We start from the raw sequence: 20,213 nt of genomic DNA, 5'->3' as shown, positions 1-20,213 counted from the left end.
TATAAGGAGCTTGTGGATGATGGACAAAATTTTTTTTAATATTTCCGTAAAAGATTTAAAAGTTTTTTAAATATTTGCACCAAAATCATGTCGAAAGATTGAACAGCTGTCAACTGTCACTATCGATAATTGGTCCAAAACAGCAAAGCGGCTGACTCATGGCACGTAATTCGCGTGTATATTTCCACGATGGCCAAAAAAACGGATACGATACGTTGACGGATGTTGCTGTAAGGTATGAAGAGGAAATGTCGGGTACTGCTGTAAGCCTGCCGTGGCGTAAACGTGACGGTTGGTATGAATATACCCATACAAAATGTACCAAAGAATACTTGTCGTACGGCCGGATACCTGCTGAAGTCGGTACGTGCTGACTAAGTATGAACAGACCTTTTAAGGTGTGACCAATTTTCTCGTCACCAGTGTTAGTGTGATGGGTGATCACGTGTGATCGATCTAGAGCGACCGGTTGTCCTGTGACTGGTTCACATATGACTAGTAGCCCGTTTACCGTAAAACTGTTGTAAGGTAGGGAAGGTATGTTGACCGTATCCCGGCCTAACGAAACACATGTTGTGTAGTTTGTAAGAGGATCGTTTATGAGCTGGTTGAACTCCAGAGGTTCACTCTGGTGTTGGGAGCTGGTGCGTCGCTTTATATACGTTCTGGCTTGAAACGTGCCGTGTGCAGATGCTTTGTCTTCGTTTCCAGGACACGTGTGTTGGGGACACGTGTTGACCTGTTTTTGAGGCACGTGTCTTCGGTACACGTGTGGTTTATAGTTATGTGATCAGCGCCAGGACGTCGTTCATTTAAGAATGCGGGCATGTGCCACGTGTAAAAGACTTTCAAGACATGTGTTACAACTTCCTGATGACATCGCTGTTGGGTTTCGTTCGTTTTACGATCGAGCGATGAACTCTTTCTTCTGGAATAGTCGAAGGGGGCGTTGCCCTTGAGCTATGCATGTTTGTACAGGATCGATGATGAGATCACTGGTTTTGATTCGTAATAGCACAAGTTGTTCTAGATTCCTACACTGTACATGCCTAAACAATGGATAAATCCTAAACGGATCGGGTAAGCTTTAGTGAACAATTTGATTTTTAAAAGGAGGTATACTTGGTACAGGGGGTATTCTAGAACGAGCACTGACTGCGCGTGGGCCTCCTGAATCACTCAATAAATGCTGTATTGCGACTTTGGCCTTTCATTTGGATTGAACCCACCCCTATGCAATACTAAAATGAAAATAAATCTTAAATTCGGTACTTTTTTGTAATATCACGCATTGGAACGGTTCTCTGGCACCTAATTCAGCTTATTTTATCTTTTTTTAATTAAGATAAACTGTTATTTTTTTATACGCTCTGTGGCATATTAAAAGCTGCTTTAAATTTCATTCAAATGATCTTTGATTAATATTTCTTTTAATAAAAATCCTGACTTAAAATTAACCTCATTACCCTTTTTTTAGAAATAAATTATTCCGCAAAAAGCGATCCCGTGCACGTCACTAAAATCTCGATTACGGAACATCTGGCACCCAAAAACTCCCTCAAGCGAAATATTGTACTAACGAGAACTCGAATGCCAGATATTCCGTGATCGAGATTTTAGTGACGTGCGCGAGATCGCTTTCTGCAGAATAATCCGTTTGCCCTTAAACTTGACGATCCTCTCGATCCTTCTCATTGAAAATTCGTGTCAACTGTCATAAAATGTTCAGTGAAAGTTCGGTAGATGTATTTTTCAATCTGTACGTTTTTTCAAAACCATTTCAGTCCAATCTTATTACAAGCAACTTATTATTTTTAAGTATTGGTTATAGCCAATTTTTAAGGTGTTACGTGTAGATGTTTAGCGTCACACGTGTGTTCAACTGTCAGATCTCAGTGATCTGTCTCTGGAAACATAACCTGGTAGTACTGTCAGCTATCCTTTTCCAACATGGTTAGTATTTGTCAGATTTATCAGTCTTCTCAAAATCTAATCTAATTTGTATATATAAAGCTTAAACCATTCAATTTATGTACATTAAATACCTTGGTACGCACCCAAGTATATACTTTACGGCGTTATTTTGAAAAGTTATAAGTGTGCTCTAATAGAATATGAAACTATTATTGAATAAAACTGCATTGACAATTAAATTTATCCAAATCATGGGGCTATAACCAATTGTGATCAAAGCCATGTGTAATATTACTAAGATACTTGTTTACTTGAAACAAAATTTTAAAATCACTAATTCACGTCTACTTATTAATACTACATTACTAACTCTGTTCAATGAGCTGTACGATTCATATTTTCATTTCAGGGGAAACAAAAGAAAACACGTAAAATTGTTGAAAAGAGATTCGCTCAAATGAAGAAAATGATTTCACTCAATGACGCCCGAATAAAGAAAGAACACAGGGCACCGTCTAAAAAGAAGCCAGAAGATCCACAAAAATTGAAAATAAGAGAAGCTCCTCAAGCGAGCTCCGCACTCTTCTTCCAATACAACATGCAACTAGGTCCTCCGTATCACGTACTGATCGACACAAATTTTGTGAACTTCTCTATTAAAAACAAATTGGATATAATTCAAAATATGATGGATTGCCTATATGCGAAATGCATCCCATACATTACCGACTGTGTCCTAGGCGAGCTGGAAAAACTGGGGCGCAAATACAGAGTAGCTTTGAAGATCATCAAAGATCCCAGATTTGAGAGGATCAAATGCCTCCATAAAGGCACATACGCCGATGATTGTTTGGTCAATCGAGTTATGCAACACAAGTGTTATATTGTAGCGACAAACGACAAGGATCTCAAACGAAGAATTCGGAAAATACCAGGCGTCCCGATCATGTATGTTTCGCAGCACAGGTATACGATAGAACGAATGCCAGACGCATATGGAGCACCAAAAAATGCAGTCTGACCCAGTTAATATTGATTATGTATAAAGTTAAAAGTGATTTCAGATATTTATGTATGCAATAATCTTGTATCAAGTAAAACTCGTAAAATGTATGATAAAAAAACAAATGTATTTGTTGAAATATTACATTTTGTTAAAAATTTGACCCGATCCAAATAAAATACATATGTGTGTATACTATTTTGGACAACTTATGTTTATTTATTTCTAAAATCATAATGTATACATAGTTATGTGGGGGCCTTACAACATGGTCGGATTGTATTCCTACGAATTGGCATTGATCCGAGCATGTCGTTAGATTCCACTTTACTTTCTTCCCATCCATCATATTTAAAAGGGTGTCTATAACAATAGTGTTGTTTCACTACAATTACTTCCCTTAGTTAGATTCGTAAAATAGCATTCAATATCAAAATGAAAATGTGATCAGGGATAGATATTGTAGCGTGGGCGTATAGAGGGGTTTCTGAGATCGGAGTGAAAGATGCAACAGTAGTGGTAGAGGTAGTTTATTGTTCTTGATCCGTCAGCCTGCCAGCTTCTAATGAGACATGGACCAAAACCGCCTAGTATTTATACCCAGTGGGTACTCTCAACATAGAGAGGTTGTTGGTTGATGGGTCGCGAAACCTTATGATAGACGATAGTAAAAGTAAAATAGTGGTCGACGAGCACCAATCACCTAATCTCTACATATGTTACAATACTGATTACAAATCAGCCAAGACCTCAGGGTCAAATTTTCTCACTGGATAAATTTAGTTGGCTGAAATACGTAGATGATCAGTAAGTTATTTTATTTTTATTTTATTTTATTAATTGAAAAATCAACAGACAGGATGTACATAGATATGTATAAAAAACAAATAGTAAATAAATAATATATGTAACATCCGAGTCCAATAATAGATTTTTACAAAAATGAAAAAGATAAATATGAGGAAAACAAATTAAAAAGTAAAGAATAAAGGCATGACAAAATATGTAGAACATTGCATAATTAAACTATAGTATTAAAATATTTGGAAAAGGTTATAAAATAGAATATAAGAAGAAATTGAAATTTACAAATATAAAACAAATGAAAAAGGTAAATACAAAATAAACAAATGAAAAGGAAAAGAATGAAAGCTATAATATGATTAAATAGCACATTACATAACTAAACTAAAGTATAAAAATATTGGAAATATTGGAAAAATAGAATAGGAGAAGAAATGAATCAATATAATGAAGTTATATACATTAACGATTACCGACTGCTTGACTATTGCACCGTTTATGTCACCACTATTTGAATAATTTAAAAAATTTATTATCTATAACATATGTAATGGCTCGCTAGTTCTTATATATAATATTTGTATTATACTTATACTACATAACGTTGTACCCGATGACATATCATCGTATGGGTGTTGCCATATTAAGTTATTAAATAAAAAAAAATTAAAAGAAATGTCTCGTCGGTCATGTGTTTGATCCCCACGCGGTCGAATTTTTTCCAAATATCTTAAATATATTTAATTTAATAATTATATTTCATTGTTTAAAATGGTAAAATCTACCTACCTACCTACATATAAACAATATAAAACACCGATAGAAAAATTAATCAAATAAATTTTCAATAGATGGCGGTAAATTCTCAGACAAGCGAAAAGATTGGCATCGATTAGTATATATAGAAGTTTTTTCTTTTGTTATTATATCTTCGTATACGTTTTAGCAGTGACGTACATACATATGTATATCGAATCGAAAAGACTATTATATGTAGTACAGCGAGCGTTATCTCAGATAGACACACACAGACGGAACAGCGATACTATATATGTATATGATGATGTCTGGTCACAGTGACGCATTAAAGTATTCTGTAATGTTAACTTAATATGTTAAATATATAAAAAATAAAATTATTATCAATAAAATAAAGTTACTGACCTTTTAAATTGCCATATAAATTAAAAATTAAAATTTTTTAAAATTATATATATTTAAATTTTTGACAATGGAGGAAAAAATTAACGAAAAATCCAGAAATTACCTGGTCTTGGGCGATTGAAGTATAGAAGACTTGGATGCCACATTGCGGTTCTGTTATACAGTTTTTATAGAATCAACGTTCTTAATGATGTACATAATAGGTGATACCAGTACACAATAAAAAAATATTTTTTTAATTAACTAGTTTATTAATCATAAAAATACAACATACTAAATCTAAAACATATAAATACATAAGTTTAATATTGTATTATAAATTCAGAAGTAGGAATGAATACAATTACCGATCTGTAAAAAGGATATCAACTTAAAATAGAAATTCGATATATTCGAAAATATACATATGTAGCAGTTTTCGATTATAAACAATAACAAATATAACTCCAATAATTATATATCGGCCATTTGCCGACGGCAGCATATTCACTTCATAATTGATTTTAAATTTGAGAAGATATAACTACAAATAGTTAAATACATATGTGAACATACGATTCTACTATTCATATGTACTGAAATTCCAAAATGCATTTTTTAAATGTAAAACGATTTGTTAGATTCTGGGTGAAAATTAATGTCTAGGCAAAAGTTGAAACTTTTTCTCTATTCCCAGCTAATTTTAACTGATTCAAAGTGTTTTCATTTAAACTGGACATAGGAATGTCTTCTTTTAAACATTTTTCAAGTAGCTGTTGTGCGCTGTCAATTTGGCCCAATTTTAATAAAATATCTATTTGTCGTGAGTATAAAAATGCGTAGGCGCCCGTCGATATATTGGGATTTGTTTTCATACAATCGATCACGGTCGGGATCAAATTTGGGTTGTTGGTGTCTTCGGCGGTTTTGACCAACTTTTTGAAATTAACAATATCCGTATCTTTCAAATACTTGTCCCAGATTGATTTTGCTTCGTCAATGTTATTTTCGATCAAATGGTACGACCATAGGGTATTCATGGGTGATACAATTCCACGATCACAATATTTTTGCATTATGGCCACAACTGAAAATAAATACAACTTGTTTATGATTTGAACACATTATTACAACTAATAATAAACACAATTCATTATATCATCCATTATATATTACAAAATGTGGCAAATTCCTCTCACTATAATTATAATTCTTCTTTTGTTTCTGAATCGTTTGCAAATTTCATTAATAAAACGTTGAAGTTTCATTTAATCATTAATTGCAGAACATATCATATTCGTGTTTCTTGTGTATGCACAATCGCACAAAGGATTTTAAATTTTGTGACACTAGAACTGGTCTATCTAGAAATCTAGAAATAAGAATCGATTCCATGGGAAGAGAGCTCTAAGAAATGTAACGGAAAACTCCATGTATAAAGAGAGTATGACATATCGGCTCACATATACCTGATATTTTTTCAAATACCAATTAATAAGCTCTTATTTACAACATGAATTATTTGTTTTTAAATTTTGCTCATTAGTAATATGAAAAATAATTTCTAAAGAGACTTTTGCCAGACCTCTATAATTATGTATGTACCAGTGGCGTATGGTGGGTGTTGATTTTGGCTGTGCTATATATGAAAAATTAATAAAAAAAAAAGCAGTGCCACTTTAGTATGCGGTCTACCTTCATATATCTACTTTAGTATGCGATCTACCTTCACGTTTTTACTATAATATGCGGTCTCACTGTCTCAGTTCTCGCGTGTGAGAGTGAGACTGAATAATACCGACCCTAACAACCTAATCTTAAATGAACAGGGGCGACCCTAACTTAACCTAACTCTGTGGCCAATGATACAATTTTGTATCACGTTTACGTTTATGACGAAAACGTTATACAAATATATATCAGCGTACTGAAAAATATATTCGCGCAGTCGTGAATCATAAATGTATCAGCGACCAGTAACCGTTGTGCACCAAACATGATACGAATATGAGTCAGCGGCCACCATAGTGTTAATATGTGGTCTCACTGTCTGAATTCTCGTGTGGGACACTGAGACTGAATAATACCGACCCTAACAACCTAATCTCATATGAATGGGGCCAACCTTAACTTAACCTAACCTACCTTAACCCTTAAATAAATAAGATATGTTTTTTTTTTGTGAAAACATTGATGAAATAGAACTTAAAAAAAAAAAATCTTAGCAGCCAACACCTACTTATTTAAGGGTCAGGTTAGGTTAGGTTAAGTTAGGGTGGCCCTATTAATTTAAGATTAGGTTGTTAGGGTCGGTATTTTCTTCGCTGCTGACGATATTTTGAATAGGGCCAACCCTAACTTAACCTGACCCATAAATAAATAGGTGTTTGCTGCTAAGATATCTTTTTTTTGTGAAAATATTGATGAAATAAAACTTAAAGAAAAAACATATCTTAGCAGCCAACACCTAATCATTTGAGATTAGGTTGTTAGGGTCGTTATTTTCTTCACTGCTGACGATACTTTGATAGAAATGCTTATAATAAACAGGTCGTTGCTACGATACAAATAAAAAAAAATAGTCGACTGCGATTCAAAGGTACATAGACCGTATACTAAAGTAGCACCAAAAGAGCGATATTTTTTAAAACGAATTTTATTATTATTTATATATTAACTAGTTGAACCCGGCATGCGTTGCAATGCCACTTCCTGTTTTTGGGTGATTTTTTAACAGAAACCATTGTGGGCATGCACACAATAACGCAATTGTAAATATACGCCCCTGGTATGTACATATATTATTATTAAAATAGTAAAAAGTAATAGATATGTAAGTCAACCAAAACGTTTCAATAATTTGTATACAAACCTCTTTCGTAACTATTTTTATCTGCTAGCATAGCAAAAATGCCGCCTCTTGGGAAACTTTGTTCTATTGAATTCAAATCCTCCTCTTTTGCGGAATCAATTAAGTTTTCCAACTCGTCTAAATAACTGCTAACGTTTCCGGTGGACGCAATTACCGAACATCTTTTATTATCAAACGATACCATAGACTTTTGATCGTCAGACAAATGTTTTCCAATTTCTTCCAATAGTTTTACTTTGCCAGACTGTACAATTCTGTAGATCGCGTATCTGAGAAATCTTTTTGAGGGAGGTGGGCTAGATTGCAATTTTTGCAAAAAGCAGTCTTTCGCTTCTACAAATTTTCCTTCTTCTGCAAAATTTTTAAATACACGAAATTCTTCATCGTTTTGATCGTCTGAAAATCTATTCACAAACTTTTTATCATTATTCAATGTCTTTGTATCCGACGATTGAACATTTGGAATTGATGGAACATTTGGAATTGATTGAACATTTGGAACTGAAAATGGAATAGGTATATCTTTCGTTTTCAAATAATTGGCCAAATCGATGAGGAATTTATCCGACGCAGGCACGGATTCTTCTTGCATTAGCATCCAAAGTCCAGTTGCCTTTTCGGTATTTTCCGTGTTAATGTAGTGATTTAACAACTGTTGAAACATCTCCGTTCGATCAATGTGAGTCAACTCGCGTGTGACTTCAAAAAGTTTTTCCAACAATTCAATATTTCCCAATCTGCCATTATATATGCAAGCGCTGAAATGTGTACAAAAATTAAAAAAAATATATATATATGTATATCAAATGAAGGGTTTGGTGCAAATGATCGACAAGCGTCAGACAGACTGAACCACAGATTAACCGGATGGTTGCTTTAAACGCAATTCTCGACTTCACGAATGATAGATTGCACATCAGATGACGAGTAACCTTTCGATATGCACAGATGCAATTATTAAAATTGAGTTGGTCTTTCTGGCGAGTTTAATAAGGCAAAATTCGGAACGTATACAGTATCAGGAGTAACAGAACGTATACAGGGTAGGTATGTCGGGACTTTGGGTAGATTTCGCTTAGTGTAAGTGCGAGCAGTGCGCACGCATAAGGTACACGTACAGTTAATCTGTGGTTCAGTCTGTCTGGCGCTTGTCGATCGTTTGCAAATGAAGGTTATAAAATAAAAGAACCATACTCGTTCAACCGCCTATTTCTTGTTCGCATGCCAGGTGTTTCCAAAATCCGACGGGCTTGCTTCAATCGGTTGCATTCCACAAATCCAAATACAAGATCATACAAGCTATTGACTTCACCATGAACAATCGTACTGAGATCTGTTACTTTTTGCAAACCAACAGCATCCTCATCCATAATTAACTTTTTAACCAATTCTGACTTGTAAGGAGTCAACTTATGCTGCCGACAACTATCTTCAAAGACATCGATGGCGGCATTGACATCACCGGCCACCAAATTGGCTTTAACCAACGGGTTAAGCAGAGTATTCGAAACCTAAATTCAATGTCCATTTAAATATTTAAACGTTGAAAGTTTCAAACGGTTCCATGACAAATAGTCAATGTTACAAGAGAATGGTGCAATGTATAAATAAATATGAAACAATGAAAATTCTTAATTTTAAAACAATTTTGAAACAACGTGCAAACAAATTTTTCACAATGCAAACGTTTCTCTTGTGAAATTGACTCGTATGGAATTGTCTAGTTACCAATATAATTAACACATCAAATGTTATATTACCTTAGCAAATCCTTTTTCAACAATAATATCCGTAATAGTCTGAATCTGCAACAGGAATCAATATCGTTTTAATATCAAATATAAAATATACGCAAATTTAAAAATTTTTAAACAAAAACTTACATTTTTTACGTCACCTTTATCAGCTAAAAGTTGAAACATCTGATGACACAATATTTCAGTAAAACTACGACTATTTTCTTGATCAACACTGCCTCCAAAGGGTTTTACTGTGGCCCCTTGAAGCATTTTGATTGCCTCTTCAATTCTATTTTTCTTGACGAATAATTGCACAAACCTCATTATCTGAAAAATTAAAAAAATAATTTTGACTCCATGAATCTGGGAATGTCCTCTGAGGACTTGAACTTCTATCCATCATTTTTATATTATACTAGCTGAACCCGGCATGCATTGCAATGCCACAATAACGCATGCAATTCCCGTTCCCGTTTCTCAATGTGTTTCGATAAGTGAATGTTTCAGTTTCAAATTAATACTTAAGTCAAATTAAATTACATTAATGATAATTTGTCGAAAAAACGCAGGCGGCGAACACATTTTAAATTATTCAATTGTTTATTTATTTTGCCCTAACGCAGGTGGCAAATCATTGCGTTGCAATACCACTCATTCCTGTTTTCCCGTTCCCTTTTCCGTTATTGGGAGATTTCTTTATACAGAAACCATCGCAGGCATGCGCACAATAACTCATGTAAGTTTCATCGCAATCGATTGAATGGTATAGGAAAGCATACGCGACAGACAGACATATGCTAATAGATGCTAAATTCGTAAAATATACGAATAGATGCTAAAATAACAAACAAAAGTGAAATTTGCATAAAATTTATAAAATTAAAAGACAATTTATAAGAGTCTTCCTATCCCTTTGCCCATTTAATATGTGAAGAAATTGAGGGGATAAAACAGAGCTTGCAGTTTACCATAGACGGTGTTTTTCCTGTCGAAACCAAGCAACTGCTTTTGTCTACTACTATAAACAAAAGGAGACAGTTGGAGCTGTGTATCCAAAAGGCTGCTCAAAAAAGCATCTTAATACTAGACGCGCACTCAAGACTAAATGAGACAAATCTATTCCTCCGAACATTGAGTAAACTATTCAATCCATCTGTGACAGATTCAAAATCTAATATTAATGTTAAAGAAACAGTTTTGTTTTTTAGAAACCTGCCATTGTTTAATGTATTAGCAGAGGCTCAATGTTCGGAAGGATATCAGCGCTTTTTAGACAATTAATAGAGAATATAAAAAGTGAATCCACGCCGGATATATATTGCTATTATTGATGGCAACAAAAATTAAATATGAAGAGTTTGGTTGTGCCGCTCTAAAATCTATTTGGTGTCCCGTCAATAGTGTGGATGCTGAAAGGTATTTTAGCAAATACAATATAATTGTTACCGATCGTCGCACGAGTCTCAAAAAATAATCTGTAGAAATATGCTCCATGTTAAGTTTTAATCAATTTTATTTGGTATTATATTTTTATATTCATATTTTTTGTCTTTGTATTTTTATATTCATGTTTTTTTCATTGTAATTTTAATTTCAAAACATTTTTGAATTTTTTCTATTATTTTTTAATTGTTGTGTTGTCTTTAAATTGTATACAGTATATAAATTTGATTAAAATTCATCGAAATTTTTTATTATTTAAAATTTAACTCTTCATAAAAATAGATGCTAAAATTGAACATTTTTAATGCCCTAAAACGCTAAAATGCAAAAGCTAAAATTGACAAAAATACATGCTCAAAATACGTGTCTCTACTTATACTAGCCTTCAAAACTACCTTTATTACAATTACAGCGAATTATCGAATAAATGTGTGAACGTTGTCTATGACTATAATCAGAGCTGTTGCTATGACACAAACACAATCTGCATATAATAAAAAGAACTATAGAAAAAAATTTGACCTAACTGTCAACAGCCTATCTGCTACTATAAACATATTAAAATATTGTATTGCGAGGTTTATAAAAAAAATTACCTTAGAATTGTCTAGTAAAAAGTCAGGATTTTTCTCCAATAGTTTACTATGTATTTCCAAAGCCTTTTCAAGATTTTCACTATGACAATAAGCGTCGACGACGTGGGCCAAAACACCAGGAGTCATCACAAACTGAATCTCTTCGAGATGTTTTAACATTTTTTCAATATTCTCAATGTCTTTCGTCCGACAGTACGATAACAACAACTGCTTCTTCAATCCTAAAACGTTTTCTCCTTTTTGTTCATGACTACTGATGAGCGTTTCCAACTGTTGTGAATTCCGGCGCAAAGTAGGTACAGTAACTCGTTCAAAAGCAGTCGGACTCAACTCATTGTCTGACAATTTCATCAGTAAGTTTTTAACATCGGGCGTGATTCCATCGCCAATTGCAGTTTGTATTTTATCAATCCATTCATTAGTTGTGCCCAAACCGTTTGACAAAAATCCTTCCAATACATTTTTTAAATCCGTCTGTGTATCGACCAACATATGAAGAATTTTACCTATGACTTCTTTTTGTTCCGATTGAAAATCTAAAATCTCTGTTTCTGGACTATCCTCAGTTTGATTGGAACGTTTCATTGCCAATTCTTCGGAACACGTCATGCTCACCATAGTTACAAACGCATCCACGTCACGAGTCTTTATGAATGCGTTCAACAGACTGTTTTTAATCGGTTTTAAATTGGTCTTACATCCATACACCGAAGCAACGTTAGCGGCATCTTGGAGTCTATTTTCCCTCAGCAAATATACAATCACACTACGGACGGCAATCGACAACAATGCCCCCTCTTCACGCAAGCATTCAACCATTTTAATTGGGTCTACATTTTTGAAATTTGGAATAACATAGTCTCGTAACGTTTCAACGGTAGGAAAAATCTCAAAATCTTCAATCATAATCCGAACCACGTTCAACATTGTCTTAGAATTTTTGTTGGCCATTGCAATCAAAGGCCAAAAGTAGTGTGGCTTCAGAGTCTCCCCAGAACTTTTCATAGAATTGAGCAAAGCCAGAGACATGTCATAGTCGCCTTTTTGGTAAGCGGCGTAAACTGCAATTTGATGTGCTCTAGGTGCTATATTTTTTTCGATCAATTTATTACAAGTGGAAACGACTAAGTCAATCGGTGTATTCGATTTGATTAAATGTTTTACAAAAAATATGCCGTAATGATTCGGAATGGTATTGTCACTGGAGTACATAGATTTCGTCATACTCTCGTAGACTTGAAGCGCTGCTTCATGACAATTGACGTTTAACAGACGATATATCAAACTGATTGCGTCTTGATTGTAGCCAGCCGAACGTTGCATTTTACCCAGTATGAAATTTATGATTTCCACGTGACCTCCTAGAGCCGAATCCTCGATAATATTCATCAGATCCTAGAAATAAAAATTGCAGTTAAATTATTAATAGTCTACAATACTAAAAGGTAAAACAATTAGACAAACAGCATCTTAAAATTGAACACTTATCGAAAAATAAATATCCACTAGATGAAATCTAAATGTATATACATATTATATGTGGTGTGAATCCTAATTAATCCTGCAAATTAAGTGAGGATGTACGACGGGGGGGAGAGAGACTTTTACCGCATGCCACCGATATATATATATATATATATATATATATATATATATATATATATATATATATATACTAACCGTTTTTCATATGTATGCATGGTAAACGAACATTTTCGACTTTTTAACGTTCGGTACGGTGACGGTCACCCGCTACTTTCATCCCCTCAGCAGTCGTCATCCCCATAACATTCTCTTTCCCAGCCATAGCCCATACATCAACCTCTCGTTCAATTTAAACCCTACATGTATACGAGCCGTAAGTCCACTTTTCTTCATTTCGAGGAATATTTCGCAAAACATTAAATATAATGTTTAACAATATTTAAAAATATTGCTGACCTGCAATACGTTTATTCTGCTTTTCTGACATTCGGAAAAAAAAGGGAACAATTTAAACGCCCATTTTATAAAATAAATGTGCATTTAAAAAAGCAATTTAACAAAATTTTTGTACATTATAAAAAGTTTCTGTACATTACCAAAAAATTGTGTGCATTTCTAAATGACGGATACAGATTGCATTAGAAACTTTGCTTTGATCATTGACAAAAATATTTGCTACTTAAAAAGCGGATGAAATATGTATAACGACATACCATACCGTCGCGAATACCAAAATACGAACCGATAACGACCAACGCTTCTCTCTACTGGATTTCTTCTTTTTTACTCTTCGGCTTCGACTCTACGACCTGACATCATCATTCATATTCATACGTAATACGTAAACAAAAGGTAACACTTTTGACAGTCGACAGTTGTCAATAGCGGAAGACTTGCAACGTTGCCACTTTTTGTATCTATTCCAATGATAAAATCAATTTTTTGGAATGATCACTTTATAATGCAAAAATATTTTATTCGACGCACAATACGAGATTGTTTAATGCAAAATTTTAATGCACTATCATTTTTTTAAGATACCAAGTATTTTTCTCAACGTACAGTTAAATCGTACCATAAAAGAAATGATAACAATTTGTGAATTAAGTCAAACACAAGTGTTTTTGGGACTGAAAGTAGAGCTTCCGCCACTTTCAAATATAACGGCTCATATATACAGTGAATCTGAATTATCTGGTGAAAGTATACTTTCACTAGTAGAAGTAAACTTTCACCAACTTAGTTGGTGAGTGTGGTGTGTATGGCAACGCTCATGTTTATCATTTTCGTTGCTTGTGTCACAGTTGTTGCACGCATCAAACTCGATCCACCTTTCACCAAGACCGTGCCTGTCCATATCATTGCTAGCTTCTATATTCCGAACAATTAACCATACGTCCATCATTGCTAACCTCTAAATCTATATAATTGACCAGCCGACTCCGACTATCATCTCTACTGATAAAATGCAGACCTCCGAAGTAAGTCCAAGCTTTTTATACAAAGCATTAACTCATATACACTTAATAGTATACTATACATAAATTAAATATTTTTTAGAATTTTTCAAACGCAATGAACGAACATAAGAAGCAGTTTTACGAAATATTATCAAAATTAACGCCAAAGAAAAACTCCGTTTTAATGAACATTTTAAAATATAAAGATTTAATAGAAAGAGTCAAAGAAGTAAGAAAGGGAGGGAATGATTCCAATAAAAATTGGTTATTGAAACATTACGACGTGTTGTCTGTTGGGGGAAAAGAGCATCTAATATTTCCGGTGGCGGATTCACAAATATTGTATTATGTTTCAACGGAACAAGTGTTCGACATACTCTTAGAGACTCACAGAGCAATTGGTCACGGAGGGCGTGACCGAATGAAGAAAGAAATACAAAAGACGTATAAAAATATAACTTACCTAGAGATACAAACATTCCTCAACTTATGTGAGTCTTGTCTAAAAAAACGAAAGAGTGAAAGAAAGTGTTTGGTTGTTAAGCCGATGGCTTTTCCTCATTTTAACAGTCAATGCCGAGTAGACTTGATTGATTTTCAGTCGCAAGCTGATGGAGAGTACAAGTACATAATGGTTTACCGAGACCATTTAACAAAGTTTGTCATTTTAAGAGCGCTGAAGAGCAACAAAGCCGAAGAAGTGACGGATCACATTCACGACATATTTTCTCTAATTGGGGCACCGACAATATTGCAGTCTGATAATGGACGTGACTTCGTTGAAGATCTTAAGCTGGAGTGGCCCGAGTTAAAAATAGTCCATGGAAAACCGAGACAGAGTCAGTCTCAAGGCATTGTAAATTCAGAAAAAAATCAGAACATTGAAAACATGCTGTCAACTTGGATGCTGGATCATAACAGCACCAATTGGAAGAAAGGACTGAGGACTGCCCAATTTATGAAAAATAGGGCATTCCGTCCAGGAATCAAACGGTCTCCATACGAAGCAGTATTTGGACAAACTGCAAAACTTGGTCTAACATCATCAAATTTGCCTTCTAATGTAATTGAACATTTATGCACTGAAGAATAGGTGAACCTGGTTTCACCGATTCTCGTTAAATGAACTCTTTGTTTCTATACTTGAATATAATTTGTCATGAATTTTGAATAAGATTAATAACTGTTTATTACAGCTACATGCATATGTATGAAATGAAACCAAAACCTTTTAAATTAAAAATTCTAGGGTAATAATTTTATTTAAAATAATTAATTTGCATTTAATAAATATTGAATTAACAGTTGAGAGTCGTAACATTGGAATTTATTTCTGGAATGATTACTATGATGTTCCTAGTACCGAGCCAACGAGACAAGTATAGAAACTGAGAGTTCATTTAACGAGAATTGATGTTTCGCAGGAGACACCTGAAGAATATGTATATCGAATAACTTTTGTTGGAGGCAGAAGATGACAGAACATTAATGGAAGTATCAGAAGTAAATGAAAAAAATTCATTTGGCTCGACAAGATGCTAAATAAAAAAAAATCTGGAACATTAAGCGAAGTGAATGGAACATATTTCAGATGTCAGCCATCCTGCAGCAGAAGAAGGAATGATCAAAGATCCAAATGTAGATTGAGGAAGGGGAGATGCTAGTTCTGTTTTGGTGACTGTTCCCTCAAAAATGAAGAAGGGTTTTATCAACTGGGATCAAAAGATGGGAAAATAAGAGGTCTATATTGTAGATTACAATTCAGCAGATTCAATTTCTGAGAAATTTCTTTCACTGAAATTAGTTAACAAAAAGTGTTCATTTTCAAGCCACTAATAGTACTTATATTATAGTAAATATTTGAATTCAATTAATACCTTATCAGACATATAAATGTCTTTCTGGGCAGAGTCTGCCAATATTCTCTTGACACCTTCTAAATCTCCACTTTTAGCATACCCTCCAGCTAAGAGAGTGTATGTCCGAGCTGTGGGGTTAAGACCGGCAGCTCTCATCGCTTCTATTACCGAATTTGCACCCTCCATATTTCCTTGACGAGCGTGGCCCAATACCAAAGCATCCAATACAGCATCACTCAAAGGTAAACTCTTCGCTCTCATCGTTTCCAAAAGGTGTGACGCTTTTTCAACATCACCTTTTTGACAGTGATTCCACATGAGACGCTGATAGGTTACCCTTTAATAATATTTCCATATTAAATTAACCGAACTTGAAGAAATACTTGCGAGTATTTTTAAATACATATGTAGATACGATCGTACCTATTCGGTTCCAGTCCTTTTTCTTCTAAAGTCTTGAGGAAAGTGTCGCTGCATATATACTGATTGTTCTCGATATAGACTCTAAGTAGAGCATTGTAATGTGAAACATCCAACGGTACATCTTTCTTAGAGAAAATCTTCCAAATTTTTTCTGCGAGTTTTGTACGTTCTTCTGGCAATTCTTCAGGCACTAATTCACCTATAATTATAAAAAAAAATATGTTAACAAAAATAGAAAAAAAATGTTTTCATATACTATTTACAGAGGACTTATTTGATTTTTCGATGTCTTTTGATGAAATATATTTTTTCTTTTAGATATGTAGAATTATCATAAAAAAATTGAAAATAAATGTAAAAATATAAAGTAAGTGTTTTTCTTGAATTTCATTGTTTTTTTAATAATAAAACAAATATTTGGGTATATTTAGGACAAAATTTTTGAACTTCTTATGTATTTTTCTTTAAATGAAAAAAAATCTCAAAAAAAACAACAACATTTCTATTAATTCTTCGGTACTTGTTGGTTATAAGGGCGCATCCGAGCATCCATTATATACACACGTCCGCATAACCAATAAGTATCGATACTTCTTATATAGATAAAATAAAAATGCCAATCATAAAAGTATGAAAACGATCGGAAAAGAGGCAAAAATTTTCCTTAATAGTAATTGTAAGTGAAAGTAAGAAGAATAATTATAAAATATAGATTGTAAAAAGAAAAAATTATAGGCGTTTAAACAATTGAAATCTGACATGGCGAAAAGTGAGAATAGGCTAAACAAACGGTGGATAAACGTCAACGACTATCTCGCCGGGCAGATTTCAAACGCGTCTTCCGCGATATTTTTGCACCATCGTAATGGCGGAGGATCAATTTACTTATATTGATGACCAAAATGGGCAATATGGCAAAGTATGAAAACGATCGGATAAGAGATAAGAGATATAAAAAAATCATCTTAATGTGAAACGTAAAGGAGGTTTGTAAATAGACTTGACTATAGACTTGTACTCACTAAAGTAAGAACCATGTGCTATATATAGTACATATGTTTGCGTTTGTATGAGTACTTACCGCAGCACCTGATAGCAAGTAAGGCTTGTGAACTTGTTATATTCTGTTGATTTTGAATCCCTCTAGAGATTTCGTTGAGATCATTAGATGTGAGTCTGCCGTTTCGTCTCACATCTTCATCTAATCGTTGCAGTAAAGGTTCAATGTTATCTTTATGAGAGGCACGTACAGAGTAGTTTTTATGCAATACTCTGAAAAATAAAAGGAATCATCGTATAGTAAAATGAAAATTAAAAACATAATGCACCTAACTCATAAAAGATTCACATAGAGAGATGTAAAAAAAACAATCATAAGAGTTGGGTTCGGTAACATCCAGCAGATCAGGCCCAGCCCGAGGGTGTAGGCAGATCGGTTTCAGCGCCCCCCTCCCCCCCTTAAATTTTTAAACTATAAATTTTATGAAATTTCTTGAAATTTTATGTTGAAGAAAAATATATCAAGACAAAAACAAAAAAATATATTTATTTTTTTATTCAAAATAGGCACGTTTTATGTATAAAAATGAATAAAATAAAATAAAATACGGATAACTATGAATAAATTCTGTAATGAAGACATTAATTTATATTCAACAATGAATTGAAGAATTTTATAGAGAGACATTTCTTCTTTCGAATACGATTGGTTAAGTTAATTTAATTTCGTGAAGCAAATCCATCCCTGATATATATGTATATATACATAAATATGTTTCAGCGGTATTTTATATTTAATACAATTCCAAATTACCATTTGTACCGACAACAGTTTGCTGTTTTACAAGTTTTATTCGCGAGTCGTTGATATTTGACAGACGACTTCCTGCGTTCCTCGTAAATTGTAATATTTTACAATCAGTATTGTTACTTCGAGTAGAAAAATGAAGTTGAATATAGAATGTTTTATTAAGTTCAAAGAACGCCAAATTATTTTTTATTATTTAATAATCAAAAAAGAAAAATGGGGGCGTCTCGCAGCGCCCTGGGCACGTGCCTAGTCTGCTGCACCTTTGATTATAATTTGTATCGGGGAGAATACCCAATTTTACTCAGGATCATTTGGGCTAAGCTAGTGCAGATATATTCCAAATTTAAATTGATAAATAAATTTACGGATGAGTGGATAATATCTACTTAATTGTGGAAAAAATCCATCAAGCTAAAAAATATTAACGTGATTTAATTTTAATGGACAAAACTTCTGCATATTAGAAATCGTGGCTGCAAGTAAATTACATAACAGATATACATATGTGTATACATTGCAATAAACACAAAAGCAGAACACTTACTAAAATTGAGTACACACATTATAATACTCATTAGCTTAATTAAAAATATATATGCATAAACAAATAATACATATAGGAATGCAGTTTTGTAGATGAGAAAGGTGAAGATGTCTAGACTGAAAGGGTACTTACGGAACTGAAAGGGGCAATGCGGTCGGTGTAGGAAGTTGAAGGGGTGAAGACAGGGGTCTCTTCAGGGGCGCAGACAATCGAGCCACCCCCCGCACCCCTCTGAGTGCCCGTCGTGCCTGTCGACAAGCATTTGCACTCCACATGGCTGAAATCCAAGGAACTGCAATCAAAGACTACGACCGGTCCGAGTCTCGCGCACCGCAACTCGAACCTAACCTCTACGCGCATTAAATTTCTAGTACTTCACCTTACGCAACATCACTCTTCATTTCGAATTAAACCTCTTTAATTCGAATAGTTATTAATTCTTATTATTATAATAAGTTATTAATAGTTATTAATTCAGTGCTACCGCTGTACAATTTTATTAAGTTCATACTATTTTTATCGCATTGCATATCTCATGCATTGTTGTGAATTGAAATTAAATTGGGTACATTTCTGCTTGCCAGTCAGGAGACGGAATTGGATGAGGGTTGCTAAGAGGGCTGTACACCCGAAACCTTAATTTTGTTGCCGTTCCTTTCTTCGATATATATATTGACTGCAGTGGTGTAGTGCTAAATTTTTTGCACAATTTTTTTCAATTCAATTCTATAATTTTTTCGCATACCCGAGATTTCATGTTTTGACTGACGTGATCAATTATATTTGTTGCACTATAACGCGAATGCAAACTATGGCTAATTTCCAATCCATTTAATTCTTGTAAAAGTAATAGATCAAAACAATCAGAATATGGTCTGTCATGTTTTGTTATAAAATACGCAGTTCTAAAAACATGACTGGTTGATACAATTTCCGAGTCATTCATAATATCTTAAATCTTTTCAAAAGGCTGCACTTTCGAACTTACTGTAATTTTTTCGGCGTTAATATGCGCTTGTGATTTCAAATGATGTTAATTTAGCGCTTCTATTGTTTCCGTACGTAGAAATTGAAATCGAGCTCTATTCTTCAGAAATGCTAACTCCTTTAGATTTAAA

General features: G+C 33.8%; 3 protein-coding genes across 3 annotated transcripts in view; 1 reads left to right on the top strand and 2 right to left on the bottom strand.

Annotated features, from left to right (window-relative positions):
* Positions 1 to 20,213, bottom strand: part of LOC143911157 (uncharacterized) — a 369,714-nt gene that overhangs the window by 241,479 nt on the left and 108,022 nt on the right. The gene's annotated exons all lie outside the window — the stretch shown is intronic.
* Positions 1,827 to 4,006, top strand: Bka (FCF1 rRNA-processing protein Bka). Its single transcript, XM_077430293.1, has 2 exons — positions 1,827 to 1,953; positions 2,324 to 4,006. The coding sequence occupies exons 1-2, from the start codon at positions 1,951 to 1,953 to the stop codon at positions 2,933 to 2,935; spliced, it is 615 nt and encodes a 204-aa protein (XP_077286419.1). The 5' UTR covers positions 1,827 to 1,950; the 3' UTR covers positions 2,936 to 4,006.
* Positions 5,121 to 19,499, bottom strand: bsf (bicoid stability factor). The gene is made up of 10 exons (XM_077429924.1): positions 19,228 to 19,499; positions 17,823 to 18,013; positions 16,742 to 16,940; positions 16,337 to 16,655; positions 11,515 to 12,909; positions 9,620 to 9,802; positions 9,497 to 9,541; positions 8,931 to 9,247; positions 7,737 to 8,494; positions 5,121 to 5,951 (listed from the first exon to the last, which is right to left on the bottom strand). Exons 1-10 carry the CDS (start codon positions 19,368 to 19,370, stop codon positions 5,527 to 5,529), a joined length of 3,975 nt encoding a protein of 1,324 aa, XP_077286050.1. The 5' UTR covers positions 19,371 to 19,499; the 3' UTR covers positions 5,121 to 5,526.

This window comes from Arctopsyche grandis, chromosome 4, assembly GCF_051622035.1.
Source record: "Arctopsyche grandis isolate Sample6627 chromosome 4, ASM5162203v2, whole genome shotgun sequence".
Lineage (NCBI taxonomy): Eukaryota > Metazoa > Arthropoda > Insecta > Trichoptera > Hydropsychidae > Arctopsyche > Arctopsyche grandis.
The sequence above is the reverse complement of the archived record's forward strand: the minus strand, read 5'-3'. Positions and strand labels throughout refer to the sequence as shown.